Source organism: Epinephelus fuscoguttatus, linkage group LG7 (genome assembly GCF_011397635.1).
Source record: "Epinephelus fuscoguttatus linkage group LG7, E.fuscoguttatus.final_Chr_v1".
NCBI lineage: Eukaryota > Metazoa > Chordata > Actinopteri > Perciformes > Serranidae > Epinephelus > Epinephelus fuscoguttatus.
The window spans coordinates 27,082,292-27,108,496 of record NC_064758.1 but is presented as its reverse complement, the minus strand read 5'-3'; the positions used below and the strand labels follow the sequence as shown (position 1 = coordinate 27,108,496).

Sequence of the window (26,205 nt, the reverse complement as noted above, 5' to 3'; positions counted from 1 at the left end):
TTAACTAACCAAATGTACCGTAAAATCTCAATCAATGAACTCAACATCTACTCAACACGTCTGTATCCTCCCGAGACTTGAACTTTAGTTTGGTATGCATTTTTTATATTTCTTCTAGCTATTTGGGATCAACAGGACCCAATAAGTATATCAAAATAAACATTGTCAATAATAATAAAGACCCAGTGTCCTCAAATGAGACGACAATAAAGTCACAAGGTCCTGAAATGAGACGATAATAAAGTCCTAATATTCTCAAATGAAATGATGATAAAGTCCCAATGTCTTCAAATGAGATGATAATAAAGTCCCAATGTTATCAAATGAGATGAGACGATAATAAAGTTCCAGTGTCCTCAAATGAGATGAGATGATGATAAAGTCCCAGTGTCCTGAAATGAGACGATAATAAAGTCCCAGTGTCCTCAAATGAGATGATAATAAAGTCAAAATGTCCTCAAATGAGACAATAATAAAGTCAAAATATAGTCAGCATTACTGTTGCTAAAATTAGTCAAATTTGTTGCCAGACTGACTTGGCAGAGATGGCTGCCATCTTGTTTTTACCTGGATTAGTGTGTTGTGCTCTTGCTACCATTAGATGGCACAAAAAAAAGTCCACGAATGAGGACAGGTCTTAGGTAATAAGAATGAAGTATAATGTCAAGTAAACCCAAAATGTGATGCCCTCATATGAGGACACAGGGTCTCAGAGGGATAAAGGCAGACATTTAATTCCTTTCACACAAAACTGTTCCTCAGCAAAGATGGGAAATACGATCAAATTGTTAATTTGAATCAGTATGAATATTACTTGTGTATAAAAATTAATTAATAATTAATAATTATTAAAATGAATGGAGCTAACAATATGTAGCATCTCTATATTGACAAAAGTTTAAACACTTACATTTATATCTAATCTAAGCAGCTGACTAACATAAGGTCAAGTGAGCAGTCAACAACCTGGTTTTATACATCCAAAGAACTTAAATAAAAATAAACAGCTTGGCAACCAGACCAGGCGTCTCATTGAGACAGGCCTTTATTTGTCAAAATATGTAGCCACACCAGGCTAGTAAAAGGGACTGGGTGTCTAATTGGGACTAGGGGTTTTATGGTATGTAAACCAGTGTGTAGGATCAAATTTGCCCTGTAGTGACATCTAGTGGTGAGTTTGCAGAACTGAAACTTCTCCAGTGTGCAAAGCAGCCCCTTACATGGGGCCATCTTACATGTGCTGCTCCTTTGAGGTCTATCCACAGATTCTTAATGATGTTTAGGTAGGGGAACTGTGAGGGCCGTGGCAAAACCTTCAGCCTGCGCTTCTTGAGGTAGTCCATTGTGGATTCTGAGGTGTGTTTAGGATTATTGCCCTGGCTGAGAAGCCGCCCTCTCTTCATCTTCAGCTTTTTTTTACAAAGGGTGTGATGTTTGCTTCCAGAATTTGCTGTAAAATGTTCCCTGAGCCACTGGCTCCAACACAAGCCCAAAACATCAACCCAACCCTGTGTTTAACAGTTGGACAGGTGTTCTTTTCGTGAAATTCAGCACCCTTTTCCCTCCAAACATACCTTTGCTCATCGCATCCAAAAAGTTCGATTTCAGCTTCATCAGTCCACAGGACTTGGCTTGTTTAGATGTTCCTTTGGAAACCTCTGATGCTGAATTGTGGGTTGAGGACAAAGGTTTCCCTCTGATGACTCTCATTAAGATGCATGAAGGTCATACAGGTGTTGCTGCACAGTAGAACAGTGCACCACCAGGTGTTTTGCAGTCAAACAGGGGTTTTGATTTGCCTCTCTAGCAATCCTACAAGCAGCTCTCTTAGAAAGTTTTCTTGGTTTTCCAGACCTCAACTTGACCTCCACAGTTTCTGTTAACTGCCATTTCTCAATTACATTACAAACTGAGGAAACAGCTACCTGAAAACAGTTTGCTCTCTTCTTATAGTCTTCTCCTGCTTTGTGGGCATCAGTTGTTTTTCAGAGTGCTAGGCCCATGGCTGCTGATTGTTGGGACAAGGTTTCAAGATTCAGAATACATATAAAGCTTTGAAATTTGCATTTCTTGGCCTTTCCTAACAATGACTGTGAACAAGCCAAGGCCCTAACAAGCTAAATAAGGTCTGAGACCCTGTTAAAAGCTGTCTGAGAGCTCAAATTTTGGGGTGCCCAAATTTTTGTATGGTGCTCCTTTCATTTTTTTCCACTTTTTTTTTTTTTTCCAAAATTGTACAATACAAAAGTAAAACACTGATCTTGCTTAAAATGCTGAAAAGCATGTTTAATCTTTAACTTCATGCCCTTTGGAGATCAGTTCATCTTCTACTTACTCAACTATTCACAGTGAACAAAAGTTTGACCAGGGGTGCCCAAACTTATGCATGCCACTGCAAATATACCGGGTAATGAAAATACAGTGATTCTTATTTTCAGGTGATTATAAACTAATAAAAAAACATAATTATGAATGTTATATACCATTTCTGCCAAAAGATGCCCCTAAATCCTACACACTAGCCCTTTACTTTAGCAGTAATAATTATCAAATAATATAATACATTTAAATACAACACTGACAGGGGCCATTTTGCTGCATAACTGTCAATACTTCAATCATCAATATTTTAATAATATTTTCATATTTTCCTGATAATACTTTTACTTAAGTACAACATGGCATGGCAATGATCTGAATACTTCTTTAAATCCCAGTCCCTCCTGCTCTCCCATATGAAAATAATGACACAAGATTCAGGTGTTAACCTGAGTATTTATTGTTGTTGTAGTTTTTTTTTTTTTTTTTTTGGCGGGTACCTGTGTTTTCTGAATGGATGCTGGAAAACCCATCCGTTGATTTTGGAGTTTTGCATAGGTCTTGCCTGTCAGTGGACGACCGTCCACTTTGGGGATGGAAAAAATCAGTATATCACAAAAACCATGCAGAAATAGTGAAAGGCACAATCACCATACTGTAGATATCAGATACACCAAATTTTATATGTCTATATATTTCATTTTTATGAGGGGATGGATGTACTAGTTGAGATGTAACATGGGCGAGAGCCCCAAGTGTTTTTAAGCTGCCATCATTTCAGGGCACAACATAAAACATATGAAACTCCCCAGACATTCAACGCCTCTTATTTAAAATGTCCTATTGGTGAACAGCTGTTATAATAACTACATGGGAAAATACAAGCAGATTCTATTGTAGTTTTATGATACATTTAATTATTATAATTTTTTTTATAATATATAAACTATCTCCTGCCTCATCCTTTCCCTGTCCACATCATATAGGCTTAACACACCTGGTGACCACTTCCTCTCCCCATTATTGGATGACTTTCACTCTAAAATCACACATTTCAATAATCACACACGACATACTGAGAACACATTTCCTTTGTACGTGACACAGGTGAGAAAGAAAGAAGTAAAACTGAGGCAAACAGGACAGGTTTGTGGTGACAGAGGGGGTGTCTGTGGTGGTCTTTACATTTAGTATGCACAAACACACATACACACATTCACCCATGATCTGTCATTATTACCCTATTTTCTCTCCTATTTTATAACAGGCAAACACACCTCAACCTTGGGCACACACAGTCAGTTAGAAGAGTAAGCCTCTAGGGAGTGAGGAAGCCTTAAATAGAGATCACTGTGTGTGTGTGTGTGTGTGTGTGTGTGTGTGTGTGTGTGTGTGTGTGTGTTGGACTCCACAATTCAGAGGAATCAACAGGAAACATAATAGTTATCTTTAAACAGAATTAAATTATCATAAATTAGCAGATATTAACAGAGTCTAAATAAAACAATCATTTATAGGATTATTGGCAGAAATGAAAAAGTTGTGGTTTGTGGTTCATGGGAAATCATGTTTTTTTACTTGCGATCTAAACCAGGCAAGACATTTCCATTTTTTCAAACAATCTGACATGTCATCGTACTGTATCCTCACCAGCATCCATACAGCTAATGCTATGCTAAGTGGACCCTCTGGAGGGCAGTGTCTGCCTATGGCACATCAACTCTGAGTCTCGTGCTGTTTTTCTATGGTGCATCTCAAAGAGATGAGACAGAAGTTGGGGCAAAGACACCACTTTTGGCCACTGAAATGCCCTCTTGGTTTGATAATGAGCACAGAGGTGAGGCAGAGAGAGGATTCTCATTAGTCCCATCGGACATAACGTTGTGGACTCAAGTCCTGAGAGGCTTTGACATCTAACAGAGCGTTATAAATTGTTTTGTAATATTTACAAGAGAAATAAATGACAATTATTCATGTTTTTTTTTTTAAGAGTTTCTAGCATTTAACGTGTCAGTACACCTTCTCACACACAATTTGAATCAGAACAAAAAGAAAAAAAAAATCACAAAAGAAAAAAAACCAACAAGCACACAGCACACTGCTAAAACTTTGACTCACAAAATGTATGACAGTGCAAACTTACATCCATGTCTCAAATAATTTACAAACATTAGTATACACTTCAGCACCATTGTTTACTATTGTTGTTGAATACATATCAGTAAGCTAGATCTTTAAGTGGAAATTGCTAGAGCTGGATGTGCTAACAAGGACAGGACAGTCATGGAGTAGATCTTAGAGAGCGATGGGTTGCACGACCATATGCAAGATGTTAGTTTTGAATGCGCTGAAGAGGGAAGATAGATCAATGTTGTTAGGCTTTAAAGAGACGTTTCTTCCCCTTCCTCCTAACAGGTGCCTCCTGGGCAGTCAGTGACTTCTCATTGAAAAGGACTGAAATAAATAGGTTGTACTTTTCTTTTTGGTGTTCACATGAGTAACAAAAGAACACAGCACACACTGTAGATGGAAATGGCCGATGTGTGCCGGGCACATTACTTAAGTATGCGAACCACACATTTAATGATCATCATGCTGTGTGTGATCGACAGGGAGCGATTAACAGTGTACTTTCTCCTTTGTCTAACAGGAACAAGCTTGGATGTCTTTCTTTGGTGGAACCATGAAGAGAGAGACTGTAAAATAAATGTTACGATTCATGAGACAAAATAAGCAGAAAACAATGTCACAAAACAAAATAAAGAGTTGCCATCGATACCGCTCTGCACTTACTATCACCTGCCATACCCTGTAACCCAGAGGCAAGCCCTGTGTTGTCTCACCTCATGTTCTGATACCATTTTTTCTTAGTGATACCAATGCCTACCTGACATTACATATCGCCACCATGCCACGCGTCAAGAGTGGCCCAAAGAATGTGCCAAACAGCTCAAGGTGTCAACCTGGCCTCCAATTTCCCTGGATCCCAGTCTGACTGAGCATCTATGCAACCCACAAGACTCAAAAGATCCGCTGCCAACACCCTGGTGCCAGACACCACAGGACACTCCCAGAGGTCCCGTGTCCATGCCCTGACAGGTCAGAGACTGATCCAAGAAGGTCCCCCCTTTTGGATGGGGGGTACCTCTGGGGTAGAGGCACATCTCATAAATACTTAATCTGATTGGGATCTGGGGAAATTGGGAGACCAGGTTGACACCTTGAGCTGCTTGTCACGTTCCTCGGGTCATTCCTGAGCTTTTTTTTGGGGTGTGGCATGGTGCATTGTCCTACTTGGGGGCCACCGCTATTGGGGAGTGCCATTGCCATGAGGGGGGGTACCTGGTCCGCAATGGTGTTTGGGTGGGTGGTGTGTCAAGTGGCATCCACATGAACACCAGGTTTCACAACATGGCACCAAGATGATCAGTGTTACTCACTTCACCTGTCATTGGTTGTAATGTTTTCGCTGCTAAGTACACACACATGCCATAGAACTTTGTTTTACTGTATTATATGTATTTATGTGAAACTGCTTTATAGTTTATATATAAATTAACTCGTATCAGATGGGTGCATAGACTGCTGTACTCACTGGAACCCGATCCAGCATTTTAGGCATTATCAGGGGCATTTCCGATACCAGTATTGGCATCTAAATAACTCTTATTCCTTATCAGTAAATCTATTTATATATTTATTATGGGCACCCATAACACTAATGTTCATGCTCGCAGAAAGAAGGTGCCTCATCCAATATCCAGAGCAACACTGATTAAATATTCAAAACAAGGGTCATTTTCTAAACGCTCACAGGCTGCTCAGAGGGTTACATAACACTTTCCTTTGACTGTTTCATATTTACCACATCCCTTGTAATAATAATTCTAATTCATCACGTCATTCCTTGTACTCTTTAGTCTGTTTTGCTCACACTCTCACCATCTTCTACTTGCTCTCACCCTCCACAAAGTGAGAAGAGAGAAACATCATGGCATTTGTTTCCCATGATGAAATGGGTTGCCCCATGTCTCCTTGCCTTGGTCTTTTTACTTTGTCGAAAGACCAGACTGGAGAGAAACAAATGTCAAGTGATTTCCCTCTCACACCCGTCACCCACGGTATATCCTTCCACTTTTCCTGAATAAAAATAATCACCTGTAATTTAAAGCTTCGAAGACATGATGAGTTGTTTTCTCTGCGAAGATACAAAGACTGAACTTGTCTCTGTCTTGCATGGTTTCCACCAGAGAAGACTCAAAGTACACTTGTTTTTTTTCAAATTTCAAGTTGTTATCTCCAAATTTAAAGTATTTTAAGGATTTAATGGCTGAATTAATCAAAAACAAAACATGCCTTGAGGAAGAGTGAAAGCAAAGAGAATATTTTACTAAGATAGGAGAAAAAAAATAGATTTTTTGTTGTTTTTCAGACATTATTGTTGCTAAGTATAACCTGTTTAAATATTTTTGAAGACTTTTTTTTTTTAGTTGTTTGGATACTGCAATGGACAACAAGTATAATAAAGGTCTACACAGATCTACTCAGAGGGCTTGGTTCAATGGGGCATAAAACTACCAGGTGGAGTCAGTTTGCGACTAAACCACAACAAAAGAGCTACTGGTCTACTGGTATCTGAGTGTAATATGATATAATGTGCAGAAATGAAAGCACATATGCAGTGGGGGGGAATACATTTAATCTCGTGTGTCTTGGAGGTGACTATGCACTACTAATGCCCTCAGAGTAAACGATGCTCCCAGGTTGCCGGGGAGTTAGTGGCAGAAGTTGCGCTTGCTGGGCTGGTGAAGGAAGGTGTTTCTGGCGTGGGCTGCGTGGCGAGGGACCTGCTCCCTAGTGCGGTTTTGGCGTTGGATGCGGTTGCGGCCCAGATGGCGTCGCTCGATGCGTGCTTTGCTACGCTGGACCCTGGCCACCTGGGTGACCTTGGCCAGAGCTCCAGCCTGGGCAGCTGCTCCACGGCTCACCCTGGTGGGCATAGTGCTGCGGGTGGCGGGGGCAGCAGCTGGTTCTGCCACTCTGCTGCAAAGGGAGAGAAAAAATAAATCAAAGGTGTGATTGCTGCTGATGCTTAAAAAGCAGGTGGAGGTCAAGTGTAGCCGGCATAAAAGAGTGCTATTTCTCACCTCACGCTGCTCGCCAGGCTGACAATGCTCTCCTCTCCCACTACAGACAGGTTGCCGTTGGAGACCATAGAGAAGTTGCTCGGGGAGACGTACACAGACATGCTGGGGTGCTCGATGAGCAGGTCCTCCATCGGGCTGGCCTCCGCCGTGGCTCCCTCTGCAGTGAAACAGGGGGGAGGGGTGACAAACCAGCTCTCATCCATGCAGCCTCTCTCTGGGCCTGCCCTACTGCTACCCCCACTGCTCCCACACTCACTTCCAGAGCCGGGGGACAACGACGATGTGGAGGAGGGCGTGGAGAGTCTGGCCCGTCTCGGAAGGGTCACGGGTGTAATGGCACCCAAGTCTGACGGGCTAGCGCTTGGACAAGACAGGGGAACTGATGGTGCTACAGCACCTCGAGCCCGACCTTTATGTGTCCTACGGCGCTTGTGAGGTGGGTGGGGAATGGGGGCCGGGCATTCAGTCCTTGTATGTGTGACTTGATGATTTGATTGGGTACTATCTGGGAATGATTGTGCAATCAGCTGGGCTCCCGTCTCATCCTCGGCCTGCATCATGCAGTCAGATTCTTCTGAGCACATGGCAGCGATGAGATCGGGGATGAGACGGCCAATAAAGACAGATGTTTAAGGTGGGAGGGGGGATGTTGCAAAAATGATGGATTTTCAAAAAGCCATGCGGGTTGAAGGGGGCCATTTTTAGGGGATCACATACGCACGCGCACACATACCAGTGTGGGGAATGTAAGGGTGTTTAAAAAAATTAGAGGAGGGGGAGAAGAGGGGGTAAGGAAACACAAAACATAAAAGAGTCACATCATTAGTTGTGTTGACCCTCTAAGGTTGTGATTATGTCAGTGACATAATGTTTGTCTTGACTCTCCTGAGAGGTACTTTTATGTTGCTTTTGATGTTTGGTTGGCTTCTGAACAGGCACCAAAGCAAATTCTCATACTAAGTAATTTCCTTTGTCATGATTGAGATCATAAACAAAGACGAAGGAGATGTATGTTCACAGAGAATTATGTGTTTCCATCAACTGACGGACAACACTTTTTGTATGGCAGCCATATGGGTGAGCACCGGTGTAGCTGCGCCACGCCCCGACTGATTCTTCACCTCACCCCTTCATCCCCATCTTTACTTCTACACTTCAGATGTTAGTCAGTATTACAGACATGCAAGAGGGAACAGCAGTGTTTCTCAGCCATCTCAATCTTTGAACATAAAACACAAATCGAATTTTCCCCAGTTTTATGTGGCTCTTAAAGGCCACGCCAACCTATTCAAGCCTCTACTGCACTCCCTCTGCTGAGACTCACCAGGCAGGTTGACGAGCATCCATCCCTCCTCGTCGGCCTCTGTCACGCAGGGGTTGGGTCCCTTCAGCTCAGCTGCCACCTCCTCTACCTCCCCAAACAACAGGTTGCTCAGACGTTGAAACATGACTTGCTTGTGTTGTCAAGTGTTGATGACTCAGGTGCTTTTTGTCGTCCACCAAGAAAAAGCTGTAGCTGCCTTATTGAATTTCTTATTTGTGTTTATCGCTTTTTTGCCGTTTTAAGCAATTCTTTGTCAGATATTTTTGACTCTCTTTTTTTTTTTCACTTGAAGCCCTTTGCTGGATCTCGTTTTGGACAAACAGGAGTGGACAGGCTTCTGTAGTGCAAATGTAAGGTTTCACTTGGTTTGGAGCAAAGGCCTGTAGAGAGAGATAACAAGAGACAGAAAGTAAAGGGTGGTTAGTGGTAATCAGGAGATGGGTGCTTCTCAACACACGTTCTATAAAAAGACATCTTAAAAAACAGAAGTCACTTATTTGGTTCATTTCCCACTGCTTTGTGTGGGTACAATAGATAAGCACAATGAGCACTATGTATGGTATGAGCATTCTCAGGGCTGTTTAAAGACACATTACAAGAAGTTGGACTTATGTTTCCTCAGGAACCCTCAAACTTTAAAGCACTTTGACCTGTATTGTAATGACAGGCTGATACAAACAATGTGCTATAAAACAGTGAAGCTGTTAAGTTTCCACTCTAACACTGAGAGATTGCACATTTGAATAGGCGGGAATCTTAAGATCAAGTTTCTGTTCTCCACCTGCTCCTCAGGGAAATACCTGACTCTCTAGCTGTGAAATGCTCCACTATGTCCACCAGCTGGTCAATAACTTTGTCTGTCTGCAGTTTAGTGCTGAGCAAGGCTTTTAAAGGAAGACTAGGACATGCTCTGTGACCACATGGGAACTATGGGGTATGACACAGGCACGTGGTTACAGCAGACAGTGTTGGAAAATAGCTCAGGTGCTCTTTGGGTGCGCTCTGCCTGACAGAAGTTGTGGCGATGGCAGCTGGTGTACAGTAAAATGTTTTCATACATATTGAAAGCACCCATATCTTTATTTTTTGTTAAAATATACAGTCCTGGGTTGTATACTAACTATACAACCCAGGGCTGACTGCGGACACCTCAGTGAAGCAAATCAACCATCCCCATGTTCTATGACAGTGCGCCAGCTATTGTGTCTTTCAGCAAGTGCCGATCACATATTACCAGGCATGTAACTTCTCTTCTTTTTAACCTCCTTTGTGCTAAGCAGGTAGCTTAAAAGATGGTTCATACTCTTTTGAACACAGCTGCCTGCTTTGCCCACAAACAATGTCGATGAGAGCTGTGAGAATGAACCAAAACAGCAAAGCAATGACCTAAAAGGCGCCCTGTAGAGCTGAGGGAAACCACAGTGTCTGGTGATAATCATATGTGGGTTTGTCACTGCCAGTGACACATTTCACACAGGCTTAAATCATTTGATCCATTGTTAATATTAAAGTATTGATTATAGCAGCTTCAAGGCTTCAAGACTGTTTTTTTAACCCACGAGAAAATGATCGTGACACTTTCACTGACTTGCTTTGGCAGACTGACATCAATCAAGTCAGCAAGCAGGAAGCTGGTGATCGACGGCTACACTCCCCTCCCCCGTGAAGTTTAGATAACCAATCAGTGCAGTCTCAGGACAGATGGACAGGCCAGAGGAGAAGAGGGGGAAGAGGAGGTGATACAAAGACTCGGCCCTCTCACAAAAGTCAAACAAAGTGAGTGTGCACAATGTTAAACTGCAAAGATAGACAGAGACGTTACGACAGAAGGTGTGGAAGCAAAGGACCTAAATGTGAACGCCATGATATAATGCTGAGCAGATGTTTGAACAACCATAGCTTAAGACAAACCCCTACATGCTCAAAGGCTGAGTTTTATTTACTTTAACTGAGTGAGCGCAGAGGAAAGAATGACTAAGGAGATCACAGAGAGCAAACCTCTGTCAATACTTGCGCACACTCTGAATTTTAGATCAAACTGCTTTCCTCCCCGTATGCTTTTATTTATAAGGCTTTACTTGTACTGATTTGAAAGTTGAAGAGGTTTAAATCTGTTTGTCTTTAACTTCTTATGGAAATATGTGTTCCTCGCTTTCAACTCTTTCACCTACTACATGAATGGATAAAGACACGGCAGAGGTTGGTATTAATACGCAGATTAAAAGGTGAAACAAAGTGCGTGTGATAGAGATTAATATGCAGAGCAAAGAGACACAGAAGGAGACATGCATGGATGCTTGTTGGGAAGCTGACACTTTTTGTCCTTATTTGGAGAATCACCATGGACACCACCAGAAACACCAAGGGAAGACACATCTTTGCAACCATGAAGTACATGCTCCTGAGATTTCTTATGTCAAACGCATAAGAGTTATTTCAGCAAATATAGTCACTGTCAAGGAGATGGCGTCTATGGGTGTATGCTTGAAATAACAAGAGCAAGTGAGAGACAAAAGTGGGAGAAGCCTGTTGCCACCAAAAAAACCAAGCTCTCAGCTGTATTTTTTTTTTAATTCTCAGGGTTGTATGGGTTCATTCTGACTCACTTTCTAGGTCATGTGTTGAAAATCCTACCCAGTCAATTAAACAAAAAGGCCCGTGGTTGTTATATTTTGGGCCTGTTGCAAGGGAAAACCAAAAAGATACCACGAACTGAGTCTGAAGTGAGGCGCTGCAGTCCCTCCTTTGCCCTGAGATTGCTTTAATGCATTCCCGAGCAAATAGAAACTTAAGTCATGAGACCATGACAAATCCAGATAAACAAAATTTTGGTGACAAGGCCTGAGGGTTGCTTTGCATAGGGTGCAGTAGGCATCCACAATGCACACACACACCACACACACACACACACACACACACACACACACACACTCAACACTGACTTCCTGCAGCATTATCCTGATAAATTAATTTTATCAGTTTGGTGGCTGAAGCAGCTAATCTAACTAGTGTAAATATAGCTATTGATACCGCCAATGTGAATAAATAACCGCCACTGATATGCTTGTATCCTGGAGCAGACAGTTACTGGATATATGTCATAGGTTGTGTAGAGGCATTATGTAACAACTGCCACCCATTAACACTGATAAATGTCCTCTGAAATAAAATCTATGACAGGTGAAGTGTATTTGTTTGAAAAACCATATGTAATATCACATTTTTTGTGTAGTCATATGTAAGTCTGGCTTCCTTGTTTTGTCTTCAAGTCTTTGTCAGTCCTGTTTTTTCTTTTAAAGCCTCCGTGTGTGTGTGTGTGTGTGTGTGTAGGATTTAGAGGGATATAATGGCAGAAATTGAATAGAATATAATTAATATGTTCTTTGGTGAGAAACCACCTGACAATTAGAATCCTTGTGTTTTAATTACCTTAAAATTAGCTATTTATTCCTCGTCCATGGAGTCCACCATGTTGCATCCAAGCAGCAGCCTCTGAGGCTGAAAAATGAAGCTAATGTGGAAGTGCTGTATACTGCAGTTCCTTGAATGGCCACTTGAGGCTGACTCCAGAAGCGAGTCAGTCGCTACTGGACAGCTGAAATTAACATGTTAATAACTTGGTACAAGGTTTTGGTCTTTGCTAATTTCAACATTCATGACAACTCTATAGGGGTGAGTTTTTATTTAGACTAACGTCCCTGTTTACATCTTCTCATGGCTTAAAGTTTTGCATATTTAAGGGTGGGGCCGCCTGAGTGGCAGGCTGTCTCATCCAGATATGGTCACTTCTTGTTCTGGAAAACCAAGATGGCGATGATTGAAATGCCAAAATCGAGGTTCCAAAATGCTAGTTAACAAACCACTGGCTGACATCATGGTAGCTATTTCCATTATTTGATACAGTCTATGTTTGCACCACCATGTTTCTACAGTAGCCCAGAATGGACAAACCGAACACTGGCTCTAGATAGGGTCTTTCTCGTTCTCACATCGGCCACCATAGATGGCAGCCCCTCCCTGACAAACAACAGTGGAAAAACACTGATTGTCTTTCAACACAAAACTGCTTCATTCAGTATTTTTTACCGGTTTAAACATCCGAGTCCTTTTGTTTTGGAGAGGAGGAGACCTCTGTGGATAATTCTACTCCTGGTAAAAACCTTCTGAACATCTGGATCTTGTTTTTAGAGAAAAAGATGAGCACACATTCGTAGGTGCAGGTCTAGTGACCAGATGAACCGAACAGCGACAGAGAAACGGAGATTTGTAACTTGAAACTGAGCTATTCTGAGTTTTTACTGGTTTTAATCACCTGGTGTGTTTGTTTTTTGGAGAAGTGGAGACCTCTGCGGATAATTTGGCTCATGGTAAAAACCTCCTAAACAATGACCACTAGAGGAATTCTAACCAGGAGAAGTTTCAGATGATTGCAATCTGCATTCATCACCACTACATGCCATTAAACCCCCCTAAATCTTACACACTGTTCCTTTGACGTGGCAGGGTGATGCAGTGGTCAGCATTGTTGCCTCACAGCAAGAGGGTTCCTGTTTCGAACACACCCATCTGTGTGGAGTTTGCATGTTCTCCCGTGTCAGCGTGGTACTCTGGTTTTCTCCCACAGTCCAAAGACATGCAGGTTAATTGGTGACTCTAAATTACCCATAGGTGTGAATGTGAGTGTGAATGGTTGTCTGTCTCTATGTGTCAGCCCTGTGAGTCTGGTGACTTGTCCAGGGTGTACCCTGCCTCTCGCCCAATGTCAGCTGGGATAGGCTCCAGCCCCCCCACATGACCCCCAACAGGATAATTGGTTACGAAAAATTAATGAACAATCCTCTTTTGTTGTCCTTATATAATGTGTTGCAGCTACAGTGCAGTAACTACACTGTGGTGTTCATTAATGTTGGGTGTGTGCTACGCTATGTTGTGCATATTTACTATTTTGTGAAGATAAATTGATAATGCTATTTTTAGGTTGCCTTTCTTAACATCTGTCCTGGCACAACAGCTGAAAATGAGCCCTCTGGACTAATTCTTGTTTACAGTTCTTGTTTTCCTCTGTTGATATGCGAGCATTCACTGTTAAATTGAAAACTAAATTAAAATGTGACAGGTAAAAGCTTGGCAATCTATTACCTCAACCAGATTACACCTAGGCAGCAAGATATGGCATACACAGCACAGCAGAGCTATTGTCATATTCTGGTGTGGTCATTAGAAGCACTGACAGGCCTTGTTTATTCCTATTTTTTCAAATGTAACACAATAAATTATAATTTAGCTGCAGGACTGCACATCCTGACACCTAAAAAGGACATTAAGTTATGGATCTTCCTTTTGACATTGATCTTTTTTTAACAGTAGGAGGAGCGGAGCAGGATGGGCGGGGACTGGTGAAATAAAAACAAGACGCCTGTGACGTCATGCATACGTCACTGACGCTGACAGAGAGGCTCCAGCCTCTTTGACGACCGGAGGGAGAGAAGAAAAAAAAAAAGACATCCGAATAGCAAACATAGCGAAATCATAAGCTCCTATGATTTATGCGACCTATATGCCTAATGTGCATTCTGCCACACTGAGATAAAAAACGACCGATGTGTGAATGGATGCTTTTGTCGACGGTCATCGTCTGGAGCGGAAACCCATTGACGTTATGAGGGGGAGAAAAAAAAAAGACGCTGCCTACTGCAACAATGTTTACATTTCAGATACACAACAATACCCTCAGAATAATGTGGCGACATAAAACATCGACCCCAGATTGCAGCGGGTTGCCGACGGGCCGAGGGAAGTCTTTCTGCAGAGTATCCAGGTTAAACATGAATTATCCGTGTAAGCTCTACAGCTGAAGGGTCAAAGCAATGACAGTTGTGGCTCAGCGACACTGCACGAAAGACATCGACTGCACAGGCTGGCGACAACACAATCTAACTGTCATTTCACATCACGTAAAATGAGTGGTTATATTTGCAGAAAACCTGAGCCTACAAGGTCCGCCTCCCAGAAAAACATCAACATCCGCCATCGACTTGACTCCACATCAGCATTTGGTGCAATTTACCAGACAACGGCTCGCTGGTGTCCTGTGATATATATGCCACACATATGCAGCCATTTTTTGAGATATAGGTCGTCGAATCGACCTGATTAGGCGGTTCAGTTTGGGCTGGCTATGCTATGCTGCTTTCAAACCTATTCGTGACCTAATAATAGGTCATACCTATTATAACGCACAGCAGTCAAAGATAGCCTCCTAATGAGTCACAGCTATGTAATTCCACCTCTTCTATGATTTCATGATGGATATTTTCTGTAGATAAACACAGGAGGAATGCAGCCGCCTCACTGGCAGAGACAAATGTAGTTTGATACCTCCTGAGATCACACAGAGCCTGACACAAAACACACAAAAGTCTCAGATGCAAAGCAAAGTGAAGAATGGCTTACCTGCCTTTGCAATGTTATTCAAGTTGTAAACGAGATCTCACACACAGTAGAAACGACAGCAATTCTTAAAGCATAGCTTTAGATAGTCTTTAAGTGAGGTAGTTAAAACACCATTGTAGAAAAATAAAAGGCTTTCTTCTCAGAAGAAGGGCTTCGTGTAAAAATGTTACACTGATGTTGTCAGATCATAACATCTGCAGCTTTTTCCGCCTCTCCTCTGTGTGTGTGTTGTTTTTTTTCCGCTGCAGATTTTCCTTCTGTTTATTGCTGCCTCCAGCTGATCCTCGGATCAGAATGTAGAGCGTACAAAACAGCTGATTGTGAGATCACAATACACTCGGCCACGCCCCCTCGACCCGCCCACCCCGACCAAACCAGCCAATCAGAATATTACACAAGCCACAAGCCGGGCCTCTAGGTAACAGGGTGGGGGCTGGGCGAGAGGGGCTGTCAACCTGCACCCAGATGGAAACCGTGACTTCACTTAAAACCTGATCACGGATCAGCTTCTCTCACCAATCCCTGCTGCTTTCAGTGGAGGGCTGGGGGATGGTAAACTGATCCTGGTTCTGTGCTAACATAGCTGCAAGTACAAGTCTTCTGAAACAGGGAAAGATGAAAATCTGTTGACAGGAAAAGTGATTAAAGTGTCAACTTGGTGTTTAATTAAATACATTTAGTGATAAAACTGTTTCTACTAATCACCTCTGGAAATTTATCTTTGTGTTCAATATATTACTCTGTGTGCTTATATTTAAAAGTGTTAAGCTGCATCACACTAACCTAATCCTCCTTTGCATGTTCTCCTCTTGTGACAGAGTTACAAAGCTGATCTCTAACTTAGAGAAAATGCTCATGCAGCCCTTTAATTTTCCACATTATTAAATAGTCCCACTTCACAAGCAATGTTAGCTCTCCTTATCCAGTGACACTGGTGATGTGACTTTAAATTTTCATTTGTAAATAGAGCCCTTTCCCCTCCCCCTCAACATCCATCTTTCCACTCCGCCTCGGTGGGGAGGGCCTCCACGTGCCACTCAAACTACACCAGCCAATCAGACGTGCCTTTTCTGAATGCAGCATTTGAGTAACCAATGAGGTGTGGAGAGGTTTAGGAAACCCCTGGTGGTCAGTTTTACACTCTGCAGTCTGTGAAGGCTTTGAGAATACCCACTAGCTTTTATTATTGCAGACTGTGCAAACTGGTGACTGTTGACATTACTTTATGTGTGTGTGTTTATGCAAGTATGTGTGTCTCCAGGTGAGAGATCATCCTGTGTTGTCTTCCTATAAAGTTTATTGAGTATTATGCACACTCAAGGTCTCCGAGGCTCGACACAAGTCTGTACAAACCTGGACAGGTCACGCAGGCTCTGTAGGCTACTGTACGAGGGTTTTGGATGTCCTCCCTGCCAACTGAAACTTATCTGCTCTCATTTCATTTTTACAACTGGATCCCTGTGAAGTGTCAGAGTAATCCTGTACTTTGACCTGGTTAATGACAGAATTTGTATGTAGTGTGTCTGAAAAATCTGTTTGTTCCCCCTGCCCAAAGGAACAGTTAGATACTTATTAAGAAGATACTGTCATACTCACGGGCGGATTATGAGACAGTGCAACCCTGGGCACAAATATGGAAAAGGCTCCACCATCTCTTCTTACAGTAAAACAGGAGCAAGACACATAGACTTTGGATGTCATTCTGTGTCTCTTTGAAGAAATGTGTCTTTTTTGATTGTTTCGCGTCTCTTTGAGGTCATTTTGTGACTCTTTGTAAACATTTTTTATCCCCTCATGGTTGTTTTGTGCCTCTCTAAAGTCATTTTGTGTCTCCTTGAGGTTGTAAACATTGTAAACATTTTGTGTATCTCTGAGGTAATTTTGTGTCATCTTTTGGTTGTTTTGTGCCTCTTTACAGTTATTTTGTGACTCTTTGTAATATTTTGTGTCTCTTTGGGATCAGTTTGTGTCTTTTTTTTCATCATTTTGTTTTTCTGTAATATTTTGTGTCTTTTTGAGGTAATTTTGTGTTGTCTTTTGGTTGTTTTGTGCCTCTTTATAGTCATTTTGTATCCCCTCATGGTTGTTGTGTGTTTTTTTGTAATCAGTTTGTGTCTCTTTGGGGTCATTTTGTGACTTGTTTGGTCTTTCTTCATATGGTTGGGCTTATTTTGTGTCTTCTTTGCTGTTTTGTGTCTCTTTGTCAACAGTTTGTCTCTTTATAGTAATTGTGTGCCTCTTTGTAGTCATTTTATATGTCCTTGTGCTTGTTTTGTGTTTCTTTGTAAACATTTTGTGTCTCTTTGGAGTCAGTTTGTGTCTCTTTTGGTCGTTCTGTGTCTCTCTAAAGTCATTTTGTACTCATTTTGTTTCTCTCTAGTCATTCTGTGTCTTTTTTGGTCATTTTGTACCTCTATGATGTAATTTTACGAATCTTTGGGGTAATGTTGTGTCTTCTTTTGGTTGTTTCGTGTCTCTTTGAGGTCATTTTGTATCCCCTCATGGTTGTTTTGTGTTTCTTTGTGATCAGTTTGTCTTTCTTTGGGGTCATTTTGTGTCTGTTTTGGTCGTTCTCTGTATGCTTTAAGTTATTTTGTATCTTCTTTGGCTGTTTTGTGTTGCTTTGTCAACGGATTGTGTCTCTATAAAGTCATTTTATGTCTTTTTTGTTCATTTTGTGCCTCATTGTAGCCATTTTATATCTCCTTGTTGTTGTTTTGTGTGTCTTTGGGGTCAGTTTGTGTATTTTTTGGTCGTTCTGTGTCTCTCTGTGCCTTTTTTTAGTCATTTTGTGTCTCCTTGATGTAATTTTGTGTCTTCTTTTGGTTGTTTTGTGCCTCTCTGTGGTCATTTTGTGTCTCTTTGGAGGTATGTTGTGTATTTTTTTTGTTCTACTCCAGTTTGTGCCCGTCAACAGTTTGTGTCTCTTTAAAGTCAATTTGTGCCTTTTTTTGGGTCATTTTGTGATTTTTTTGTAGTCATTTTGTGTCTCCTTGTGGCTGTTTTGTGTTTCTTTGTCAACACTTTATGTCTCTTTAAAGTCACTTTGTGTCTCCTTGAGGTAATTTTGTGTCTTCTTTCGGCTGTTTTGTGTCCCGCTGTCAATAATTTGTGTCTCTTCAAAGTCATTTTGTGTCTCCTTGTGGCTGTTTTGTGTTTCTTTGTCAACAGTTTATGTCTCTTTAAAGTCATTTTGTGTCTCCTTGAGGTAATTTTGTGTCTTCTTTTGGCTGTTTTGTGTCCCTTTGTCAACAATTTGTGTCTCTTCAAAGTCATTTTGTGTGTCTTTGGGGTCAGTTTGTGTATTTATTGGTCATTCTGTGCCTCTCTGAAGTCATTTTGCGCCTTTTTTAGTCATTTTGTGTCTTTGTTGGGTTGTTTTGTGTTTCCTTGTAATCGTTTTGTCTCTTTTTTGAGGTCATTTTGTGTCTCTTTGTGGACAGTGTGTGTATTCTTTGGTCCTTCTGTGTCTCTCTGTTTTCATTTTGTGTTTCTTTGGGGTTATGTTGTGTATTTTTTGGTTCTTCTGTGTCCCTTTGTAGTCATTTTCTATCTCTTTGTGGTTCTTTGTGCCAATTTTTGTGGTAGGTCCGTTCAGTAATCCATCCATGGTTGTTACTGTATGCCGATTTTAGAATACAAGTCTACTGTACACTAACCTTAAAGAAGGGTAAGTGGGACAACAGAGACTCTGGCTGTGCGGCATACTTTACTTTTGTTTCAGGACTATGCACTGTACTCAGTTTACAGTCATGTTTTATAATACATGAATGTGCGTGGGGGTGATCAGGCCTGGTTGTGTCACTACATGTTATCAGCGCAAATTAAAAACAAATGAACCACACCTAACAGGGTTGTAGCTCCAGATGTTTCTCACACAGACTCCTTAGTAAGCAACTTTTTCTGCCGTGGACTTTGTCACATTACTATCACAGCGGTGAGAGACGATAGCAAGAGTCCAGCACATCATGAGCTCTCCAGAGGCAGGATGATAAGGTTTCAGCCTATACAGTTACCAGGTGCTAGGCAACTCTCTCACAGACATACACACATATACACACACAAGCACACACAATTGCCCAGGACTGATGATGATATCCAAACCCCAGTAACACAGTGAACACAAACATTTAGCAAGAACAGTTTGTGCATCTGTGCCCGTGTTAATGTTTGTGCGCTCAAACTAATCTGAAGAAGTCACAAGCCTGGGGGAACTTGTTCGGGCATGTTCTTGTAGCATGTATTGTGTTCGTGTCAGTAGCTGTGAATCAAGATATGTGTAGTGATTAGCCTTTAATGGATGTGATCACAACCACGTCATTCACAAATACTCCAGGCTTGAATATGCTGCTAAAGGACACAGATAGAGAGGAGAGGAGGTTATCGTTTTCCATTGTCTTCCTTTTTATTTCTTGTCTTTATCCTTGCCAGAGCTTTCACCGAAGTTGCCTGGCTTCACAGGATTCCCACTGGTTCCCAAGCTGCTTGGAGAAATAGGTGAAAGGTCACAACAATGCCTCTCCCTCTCTATCCCTGCGTGTTCACGTTCATGAATGTGACATGCAGCTCTTGTTTAACAGCATGCCTGTCCTTGCCCCTGCTGGCACAGCTGACTAAGGCATGTGTGTAAGTGCAGAGGGCTTCAAACATATTTTAACCTTGCGTTGTAAACACTGCTGTTTTGTTTGTGGTTAAAGACCGGGGTGTGGCGATGGACGAGTTGACTCAGAAGTCCGGCTTGGTGTGTGTGTCTGTGTGTGTTGATGCTTGAAACAGACAGTAGAGTAACTTGTTTGTGAGGACTCATTTTATTTGGGAACTCATCCCTTCCTCAAGTTGGGGCAAAACAGATCCCCAGGGGACACTGTGTGTGTGAAGGCAGTATGAAACACTGAAAGTTCACAGAGGCTCCTTACGTTTTTTGTTTTTTTTTTTCAGTATTATGCCGACTGAAGTTTCTGTGTCAACATGTAAGTCAGACAAGAATAACTTTCTGAAGGAATGCATTTTATTAAGGGAAACTGGGAAAACATGGAAAAGTAAATAGTAAAGGTGTGTCCCAGCCCAGTCGGCAGAATAAAATGTTGGCATTGTATGTTTCTGCAAACCACGGCTATGTCACATTTGTACCTTTCATACGTATCACATCAACGTGTCTAAAGTCAGGTAGTTCTGATTACATGTAGCCTTCATGAGCTGACTGCTGTCAGTTGAGTGCAGTCAAGCTACAGACCACCGTTCAAGACTTTCAAGACTTTTTCTGTGACACATTGCTGGATTTCTAGTGGTGACTGTGGCACCAAAATTGACAGCCAAGGGATAGGGACACTTTGATGAGTTTCAACCGGCATTGTATCATAATGATGTTTGTGTATGTGAACTGTGAACTTCCCTTCATACCATTAGACAGAGCTCCCTGCTCATCTCCTAACTCAAATTTTCTCTTGGCATTTTTGTACCACATACCCAAAGAGTACAGAAGCGGATCAAGTGAGTGAGACAACCCTGTCTCTCACTCTTTCTAAAAAGCAGACCAAACTCAGATCTAACAGTGAAACTAAGCAGTGTTGATCAAATATAAACTCAGATTCTGTTCCTGTACTGCCTATTTCTCACCTTAAATGTTTTCTGGAACATATTTTAGCTTATTGTTTAACTGTAATTTGAGATTGTTGGTTACCAGACAGCCACCAAAAGGAAAAACAGCCAGGCTCACATCACATCACACACCAGCAGGAGCGTTTGTTGGTCCGGTATGACACAGTGCATTCTGGTAGTGCTAGGTTTTATACCTCTTGAGCCAAAATTTTGCCACTTTCGTTTTCCTCTCTTTTCTCTGTTTATAAATTACCAGTTTTAAAAATATGTGTCTTTTTTTATAGCGCAGACAGCCTAGATTTATGAAAAGACCACATTTCCATCAGTAAAATACTTCTTTTCCTAGCCATGACCAACCATTATCATTTTGTACATAACCAAACGTTTACCACAGCAATACTGAAATGTAAAGTCTCAACATATCAGCTACATTATAATGTGCAACTGTTACACATTGTGGTTTGCAGAAACATACAATGCTAATATTTATTCTGGTGATTGGGTTCTGTGTCCTGTTCATGTCAGCGAGGAGGCAGCAGGTGAGCAGAAGTATAATGAATCATATACAAATCCTGTAAAATCAAACTTCAAAATTGTGTCAAAACAATTTTTTTTTTTTTACATAACTTTCTAAATGACCTCTCTGACCTCCTTTTCATGTGCTCTGCAGTCTTTATTTTTGGTGCCTCTCTTCTCAGGCCTGTCTGAGCCCCTGCTCCGCTGGCTGCTGGCAGATGATAAGACAGCAGCCCCAGCAGATAGCATAGGTCAGACCTGCCAAAAAATAGTTCCATACATGTACACATACATATATTTTGGCCTGTGTGCTGGTTAAACAAGCAGGATATAACATGCTAATAAGTTTTAGAAAATTGGTAGGTGTACTTTTGAACTTTACAGAGAGCCAAGATAGCTGTTTCTTACTGTTTCTAGTCTTTATGCTAAGCTAAGCTAAGTTGTGGTTCTTGCTCCATAAGCAGTTAATGCAAGCTATCAATGCTATCATCTAACTCTAAGCAAGACGGTGAATAAGAGAATTTTCCTAAGTTTCAAACTATTTCTTTAAAACAATGGTAAAGAGATCTCTATCTGCATTTACGTCAATGTCTCCCAAATCTGCCCTTTGGTAACTGTTGTGTGGGTGACTCTGGGAATATGGAAAATATACCATCTGTAAAAGTTCAATAGTCAAATTTTGCAGCTGTTGCCAAAGACGAGCCTTTAATGCTGCAGGCAATGTGTGTGAGAGCAGCGTTGGGGTTAACACGTTACAAAAATAACATGTAATATATCACGTTTTAGCAGTAACAGTAATCCACCCATCCATTTTCATACAATTATCCAAAGTCAGGTCGTGGGGGCAGCAGGCCGAGCAAAGCACCCCAGACATCCCTCTCCCCAGTAACGCTTTCCAACTCCTCCTGGGAGACCCCAAGGTGTACCCAGGCCAGATGAGATTTGTAATCCCTCCAGGCCCCGGGGCTTCCTACCAGTGGGATGTGCCTGAAACACCGCCAGTGGGAGGCACCCCGGAGGCATCCTGATCAGATGCCCGGACCACTTCAACTGACCCCTTCCAATGCAATGGAGCAGCGGCTCTATTCTGAACTCCCTCCAGATGTCCGAGCTCCCCTCCCTTTCTTGATTGTAAGGGAGCTGGGAGGGGCATTTTCCCTTGGCGCTCGTCTACCATGGCTGCAACCCAGTTCATGGCACTGCGTCTGCTGGAATTACAAGAGTTGCCAAAAGTGGGCATGACCTGCACTCTACTAAATGCACTTTTCTAGTTAGATCGGTACAGTTACTACATACCTTTTAGATTGAGAATTTGTCAACAATTTAATAATGGAATGTCTAATTATCACTCACAGAGAGTATTTTTCTGCATGAAGAGTACTTTTAGGTGAATACTTGGAGTACGTTTGCTGATGATATTTGTGTCTGCATTATAAAACGCCTCATATGCTTTAGTTCACTAGCTCATTTTTACCCTTGCTGTTCCCATTTGGCACTGACCACTGTAATGTCTGGAGGTCTGTTGCCTCTGATGAAGAATTTCTTTCTGCATCTCATATTGCATACAGCTTGTCTGTACATCCTGACCTCACCAGCACTCCACAGTCCCAAGATAACCCCCCTTATAATACTTAACACTTGTCCACTATTCCTTACTCAGCACAGGCTCAACAAGGTGGGTTTCACCAACCCAAATCAACAACAACAGATCTGATATCAACCAGTGTTTCTCCCTGGTTGAGAAGAAAAGAAGCTGGGAAGTTGTTAGTCCATCACCCTGCCTCCCCTTCCTTCTTATTCCCTTCCTCAGCCCTCCTATAGCCCGTTTGCCATGCGTGCATCCCATGGGTCTGTCCCTACAAGGCTTAAGCAAACAGGGCCTGGAAGTGGTGTCCTTGGCAAAGGTTTGCTGATAAACACAGCATGAGTGAGGACAGGCTGTGCTCTCCAGAGGGGGACGACAGCCCCTCATTCACGCTCCCCTGGAGGATATTATGAAACATAACGAGGGGAGCTATTTTAAATTCCCTGAAGGATTAAGCTACCTTGGGTGATGAGGAAGCACTGAATTTTGGCCACTTGTGTCTGAATGAGTTCTTCTCATTCTTCGCTGTAGGTTCACTCTTTAATGACGTTTGTCCTCATCCCCAACAGTTTGTCCTGTGCTTCCACATTAGCGTGGGAAGAAGAGGAGCCGCTTGCTCAGATGTGTCCCCTAACTGAAACCAAAACATGATTTGCAGGTTGATAAAACCAGAGAAAACTGAGCTACAAATTATACAACTTTTCCATTCAATATCCCAGACATCAGTTCAGTTCTTGTGTTTACCAACTACTACTAAAAACAGCCAAGAGTCTTGTGTTGTACACACACACACACACACACACACACACACACACACACACGCAGGGGAAATACAGTAAAGTTACGTAGAACTGGGTCAAGGGTCGAAACCAGGCTAACATACATTGCGACCTGAAGTTACATAAGTCGGCCTGAGTCAGAATAAAAATATCCTTCTCAACTTTCATCTCCTGTTACATGTTTAAAATGTGCGACACTGCCAACTGCACCTTTGTATACAGTACATATTCCTTCTGGAACCAGTAGGGGATGTAGCTCAGTGGTAGAGCGCATGCTTTGCATGTATGAGGCCCCGGGTTCAATCCCCGGCATCTCCACTCCTTTTAACTTTTTAGTAGAGTCTCAGTTATGAACATTGGAATGAATGGTGGCGATAAATCCGATCACACTATTTAAATTGGCTGCGTATTTTCCATTTCCGGTAATACGGCTGGGCAGACAGCCATTTCAGAGAGGGAAACATCTTTTTGCGCTATTGTCGGTTAATTTATTGCAAAATATAATACTGCATGTGAAATACGTGAATGTGTCACGCACAAAACAGTCTTTCACATGTAAGATATTCACACATAGGTGCATGTGATTTTTTTGGCCATTTGTCATGTGATGCTTTCACATGATATAACAACATGTGATTTCACACAGTCTTGGTAATTGGGACAAATCATGTCCTACAAAACAAAACAAAACAAAACAAAACAACCCCCCTCCCCAAAACAAACAAACAAAAAAACCCAAAACAAAAACAAAAACAAATAATCACACAAACAAAAAAACCCCAAACAACAAAGAACAAACAAAAACAAAACACACAAACTTACAGAAAAACCCAAACAACCCCTCATCAAAACAACAACAACAAAACAAAACAAAACAAAACAACCTCCTCCCCAAAACAAGCAAACAAAAAACCCAAAACAAAAACAAACAATCACACAAACAAAAAAATCCAAAACAACAAAGAACAAACAAAAAACAAAACAAGAAAAACCCAAACAAGCAAAAAACCCTAAACAACAACAACAACAACAACAAAAAACAAAACAAAACACACAAACTTACAGAAAAACCCAAACAATCCCCCATCAAAACAACAAAAAACAAAACAAAAATCAACCCCAAAACAAAACAAACAACACCCAACACCCAAACAGCCCCCCTCAAAACAACAAAAAAATAAAACAAAAACAAAACCAACAAAAAACAACAAAAAACGACCTCAAAACAAAACAAAAAAACCCCAAACAACAACAACAAAAACATACAAAAAAAACAAACAAACACACAAACAAAAAAACCCCCAAACAACAAAAAAAACCCAACCAAAACCAAACAACCCTCAAAAAACAAAAAACAAACAAATGAAAAACCCCAAACAACAAAAAACCCAAACAAAACACAACCAACCAAAAAAACAATCAAAACAACAAACAAAAACACAAAACCGAAAAAATAAATACAAGTAAAAAAACAAAAACAAAACCAAACCAAACAAAAAACGCTCAAAATTATAACATATCAACAAAATAATTCCGTTTCTGGGGTGAAACATTATTTTACAGGGATTCATATATAAAAAAATAAATATGATTTAAATCTGCTTTCATTTTTTTTTAACTCCTAATCTTGCCCCGTGCCAGAAAACAGCCTTGTCCCGGACAAGAACTCTCAACTTAAACAGAAAAATCTGTTAAAAGCCTTCAAAATCTGAAAATAACAGTACATACTGATCATATTGTTAATATACTTATATATAATCATCTTTGTTTTGAAATATTTTTTGAGAAAATGTTGATTGAATGAATGATTGATGATGAACTGAATGATTTCTGCAAAAACATCATTTAATCAGGAGTTAGTTATATCACGAGGACTCCTGTCTCACTTCCTGATTTCCATAAAGGTGGGACTGCTGCTCAAGCACTGGTAAGCTTTCTACTTTTTGATAAATTTGTGAAATAATATTGCTATCAGGTGTGTCCCAAACATAGCATGTCAACTCTGTAGCCCTTCTAAATCAATAATGGATAACAAATCAGTACTTTGATTAGCATTAAGAGAACTCCTGTCAACTTTGACAAACAAAATGGCTACTCACTACAACTGCTACAACTGCAATTAATAAATGTGTAACGTTTTGTCAACTCCGTAAGACATCAAGTCTGTCAGATCTTACCTTTGATATCCATTATGTATGCTATTCAAGAAAAAATTTAATCACTGGGAGGTTGGCCCATTACAAGGTTTAATACTCAAGACTTTGATCTTGTAAAATATATTTTCCCAGCCTACATGTGAGAAAAACTCTCCTTTCTCAGCCTGCTGTTGGATGAAGAAATGAAAAGACTGACAGAAACTCATTTTTGAGTTGGGTAGAAAGTTATTAAGAGCAGCACACACGCACACACACACACACACACACACACACACACACACTGACCCCTAACAGAAAAAACACACTATCTGCTATGAAGCAAGAGCGC

At 41.2% G+C, this 26,205-nt stretch overlaps 1 protein-coding gene and 1 non-coding gene across 3 annotated transcripts; one reads left to right on the top strand and one right to left on the bottom strand.

The window, feature by feature from the left end:
• Positions 1–2,788: 2,788 nt before the first annotated feature.
• LOC125891402 (tumor protein p53-inducible nuclear protein 2) lies at positions 2,789–15,550 on the bottom strand. Of its 2 annotated transcripts, none has more exons than XM_049580673.1 (4): positions 15,244–15,550; positions 8,791–9,170; positions 7,467–8,040; positions 2,789–7,362 (listed from the first exon to the last, which is right to left on the bottom strand). In XM_049580673.1, exons 2-4 carry the CDS (start codon positions 8,912–8,914, stop codon positions 7,095–7,097), a joined length of 966 nt encoding a protein of 321 aa, XP_049436630.1. In that variant the 5' UTR covers positions 8,915–9,170; positions 15,244–15,550; the 3' UTR covers positions 2,789–7,094. The 2 variants fall into 2 exon arrangements, with proteins under 2 accessions (XP_049436630.1, XP_049436631.1); XM_049580674.1 differs by having other exon boundaries at positions 2,790–7,362; positions 7,467–7,623; positions 15,244–15,549.
• An 8,417-nt stretch (positions 15,551–23,967) lies between these two features.
• trnaa-ugc (transfer RNA alanine (anticodon UGC)) lies at positions 23,968–24,039 on the top strand. Its single transcript has one exon. It is a non-coding gene; the product is annotated as a tRNA-Ala (tRNA).
• The last annotated feature ends 2,166 nt before the right edge of the window (positions 24,040–26,205 follow it).

Bases quoted from the DNA above. Each gene is read 5' to 3' on its own strand.
- LOC125891402 (XM_049580673.1), bottom strand. From the start codon at position 8,914: ATGTTTCAACGTCTGAGCAACCTGTTGTTTGGGGAGGTAGAGGAGGTG. The intron at 8,041-8,790 runs GTGAGTCTCAGC...CCATGTGCTCAG, and splicing joins GATGCTCGTCAACCTGCCTG to AAGAATCTGACTGCATGATG. The intron at 7,363-7,466 runs GTGAGAAATAGC...CTCCCTTTGCAG, and splicing joins AGCCTGGCGAGCAGCGTGAG to CAGAGTGGCAGAACCAGCTG.